This window comes from Populus nigra, chromosome 3 (genome assembly GCF_951802175.1).
Source record: "Populus nigra chromosome 3, ddPopNigr1.1, whole genome shotgun sequence".
Lineage (NCBI taxonomy): Eukaryota > Viridiplantae > Streptophyta > Magnoliopsida > Malpighiales > Salicaceae > Populus > Populus nigra.
The window spans coordinates 9734860-9738906 of record NC_084854.1 but is presented as its reverse complement, the minus strand read 5'-3'; the positions used below and the strand labels follow the sequence as shown (position 1 = coordinate 9738906).

General features: G+C 35.7%; 1 protein-coding gene across 1 annotated transcript; it reads left to right on the top strand.

The window, feature by feature from the left end:
- Window positions 1-1345: 1345 nt before the first annotated feature.
- On the top strand, window positions 1346-2892 carry LOC133690097 (zinc finger protein CONSTANS-LIKE 5-like). The gene is made up of 2 exons (XM_062110279.1): window positions 1346-2325; window positions 2409-2892. Exons 1-2 carry the CDS (start codon window positions 1558-1560, stop codon window positions 2793-2795), a joined length of 1155 nt encoding a protein of 384 aa, XP_061966263.1. The 5' UTR covers window positions 1346-1557; the 3' UTR covers window positions 2796-2892.
- Window positions 2893-4047: the final 1155 nt, after the last annotated feature.

The following is a 4047-nucleotide window of genomic DNA, read 5'->3' as shown; positions in this document are numbered from 1 at the left end:
ACAATTAATAAAACTAGCTTAAATGTCAAAAGTTTCAATATTCATAAATATCTCTTTCAGCATGCATGACGGCATCCAAATTTAGACTTTTTTCTCTTGAAAACACACAATGTACCAACAATTATTTTTAATTATTTCAATTCATCTAATACATCAAACGCGATTAGTACTGTGTGCTTAACTATTTTTTTAAATTTTTCTTTAGTTTTAAAACATAAAATTTATAGGTTTTTTTAGAGTGTTTTCTAATGATTTTAATACGAGAATTGTAAAATTATTTACAAATTAAATGCCAAAGAAAAAACATTGAGTTGAGAAAGCACACAAACATATCATCCAATAATAAAATAAAACTACTTCTTGTTGTTTAGATAAACTCAAAAAAATCTTTAACAGTAAAAATAATTAAAAGGAAAAAATTATTCCCTTACTACTAGTCCAAAAACAATATATTTTATAGATTTTATATATATATAAAAAATTCATCTTTTTATGTAGTAGCTGTCCCATTTCATCTTCAAATGAATTTAGTTGGGTTGTATTTGAATCTATAATTGTATTCAACTTAAATTTTTATATTTTATAAATTATAAATTTAATTTATTTAGAACTTTTTATTCGAGCGAGTTAAATACATTAAAGTGGGCTAATGTTTTTATAACTATACAAATATTTACATGTTTATAATGTTATTTTTATGGGTTAGACTTATTTAGAAGTAAGATTTGAGCTTAATTAATTAGCTCAAAACCTATATAAACCATAACAAACAATTTAAATTTAATATATCAACCTAAGTAAAATTGAATAAAATAAAAGAATGAATTATAAAAAAATAACAAAACATATATCAACGAAACAAATTAAGTTTATTATTACATGGTACATTGGATAGATAGGTTAATCAGGTTTGAAAATTTTGATCCTATCTATTTTTAAATTTTTTTTATTTAATTATTATGTATCTGTATTATCTAACTTTAAAAAGTTAGATAAAGTCAAATAAGCAAATATACAAATATTTTTTTAACACCCTAGCGCCAACCCAACCCATTTGATGACATGGGATTTTGCATCCAGCTCTCTGTAACCTCATCACCATCTCCCTCTCTCAACTCCCATGCCCCCCACCCCCAATCTCACATGGGTCCCACGTCGGCACAGACACATGACGACAACTTCTCATAAACACTATTAAAATCCTCAAAAACCCAATAACATAATCACTAATATATATTATGTGTCTTCCTGTTCCTGATGAATGAATAATAAGAAATCTTTTTCCTTGGCTACGATCTATCCACGTGTCGTCTTCTTATTTATCAGCACCTAGTTTTCCTCTGACTAGACTTAGATGGATAATAACAATCAATAGCCAAGCAATCAACACACCCAATTCTTCGAGTCTTTACTCTTAGCCGCCGCATTCCCACAAACACCAAAATCCTACAACTCTCTCTTTACAGCATTTTAGAGAATCAGAAACCTAGAAGGAAAAACGTTTTCGGTTTCCTGTTTATTTCAGAAACTGACTGGGAGAACCAAAAAAAAAACGAAATGGGAATTGAAGTTGAGAGCTTAAAGAACTTGACCGGAGGATGGAGTGTTGCGGCTAAACGTTGCGACTCGTGCAAAACGGCAGCTGCAGCTGCGTTTTGCCGGGCGGACTCTGCTTTTTTGTGTCTGAATTGTGACACCAAGATTCACCATAGTGGGGTGAACAGCAAAATCATGTCAAGGCACGAGCGTGTGTGGATGTGTGAGGTTTGCGAGCAAGCACCAGCTGCGGTTACCTGTAAGGCTGATGCAGCTGCTCTTTGTGTTACTTGTGATGCTGACATCCACTCTGCTAACCCTCTTGCTCGCCGTCATGAACGAGTCCCCGTGGAGCCTTTTTATGACTCTGCTGAATCAATTGTTAAGACTTCCTCGGCGTTTAATTTTCTAGTGCCTGGTGATCAAAATGGTGTGTCTGCATATGATCATAACGATGAGATCGAGGGTGTTTCGTGGTTGTTGCACGATAATCACACAACACATGACCTTAATACCAAGATCAACATCGAGAATCCTGTTGTCAAGACTGGAGATATCTTTTTCTGTGAAATGGATCCCTTTCTTGATTTTGAGTATCAGAATTCCATGGATGGGAGGTACAAGCAGAGTCATGGTGGGGGTGGTGCTGGAGCTGATAGCGTTGTGCCTGTGCAAAACAAACCAGCTCCGCTTCCCGTGATCGATCATAAAAACTGCTTTGATATTGATTTCTGTAGATCGAAACTCACCTCTTTCAGCAGCTACCCCTCTCAGTCCCTTAGCCACAGCGTAAGTACGAAAACCTGCGTAGTTGAAGCTCAAATAACTATAAGCCCAGTAGAGTTGCTGAAAAAGTTTCTTTGATTTTTCAGGTTTCTTCGTCTTCCCTCGATGTTGGTGTTGTTCCTGATGGGAATTCTATGTCCGATATTTCGTATCCCTTCGGCCGAAGCATGAATACTTATACCGATCCAAGCATGCCCATCTCAGGTTCCACTACAAATCAAGCAGCAGCTCAGTTAGCTGGGATTGACCGCGAAGCTAGAGTTTTGAGGTACAGAGAGAAAAGAAAGAACCGTAAATTCGAAAAAACCATACGGTATGCTTCACGTAAAGCTTACGCAGAAACCAGGCCAAGAATCAAAGGCCGATTCGCGAAGCGAAGCGAAATGGAATCCGATATGGACACCCTATATAACTCTCCGAGCTCTGTCCCTTTCCTGGCCGATACTCATTACGGTGTCGTTCCCTCGTTTTGATTTGATTGTGGATTAGGGAGGGGTTAATTAGCTATTAATTACTATGAAGAAGAATATGTAATTTGTCAGCTATAATAACGGTGAGAAGTTGGTCTTACACCCCCCCGACGTTGATTACCGTCATCTGTAAAGTTTAGACGAATCCTTAAATGGATCAGTTGAAGTGTAGCCTTCTGTTTTCTAAGCAGCTAGATTAGTGATGCTGCTGCTATGCTTTTGCTCTTGAAATTTGCTTTTCAGATCAAAAGTACCATTTGCCTTCTCTTTTTAACTATCAGGGGTTCTGTAATTCCTTCTCCGTTAGTAAAGTTTTTGGTCCTGGTCTTCCTTCTCAAAAAAGATCTCGAATCTCTTTCTCCATTTCTATTGGCTCCCAAAGCATTTTTTCAATCTAATAACTATACTATATAATATCATTTCTGGCTAAAGTAAAGTTCAATAATTGAGTCCTGTTCTCTCCCCTGATGCCTTTATTAATTAGTCGTATATATAAATTTGACAAACCTAGAAAGGGAGAACTTTCCTGACTAAAACATGGGAATTTTCAGGTTTTATGACAGCTATAGAAAAGGCAAAATACAGCGCTTCGACCAGATCTCTTACAGCTTCGCTCTCTAAGGAGATAGATTGAGGAATTTGGCCTTTCTCACTTTAAAATCTTGGGATATCAGATTCAGAACTTTTGCAGCTAATTGGGTATGAATGGGTAGATGGAATTATTATTTATTATTGTTGTACACTTGTACTAATGGCTGCTTAGATACTTCCAATGTCCCTTTTACAAGATCAAAGAAGCAAGATACCTTGGAAAAGTTATCCCTCATAATGCTTCATCAGATATTTATGCATGGTCGTGTAGGGAAAAAAAATGTGCATCAGACTGTTATGTTATCAGGATTTCTTTCATGTTTGAAACAAAGGGCTTCTTTGATTGACAAGGACATTCTCATTGTCCACACCCTTGGAATCATCCCCACATCCTTTTTATTGAAAAGATGAGTGTGCATTTTCAATCATAAAAGTCAATTTTCGGACACAAAGAAACAACTTGTTCAATTAAGTGTAAAGCTCGCTACCCTATTTTTTTTAATTACTGCCATGAAAGGTCTTTGGCTGTTTGGAATCAAGTTATTCATAGTTTGTTCTCAAACATAAGTTAACATTCATAAAAAAGACATGGATTGAGGACTTTTCACTCATGAAGAAAGTTGCCTTTATGCCAAGTCAATTAGAAAAAAAAAATTACCCTATA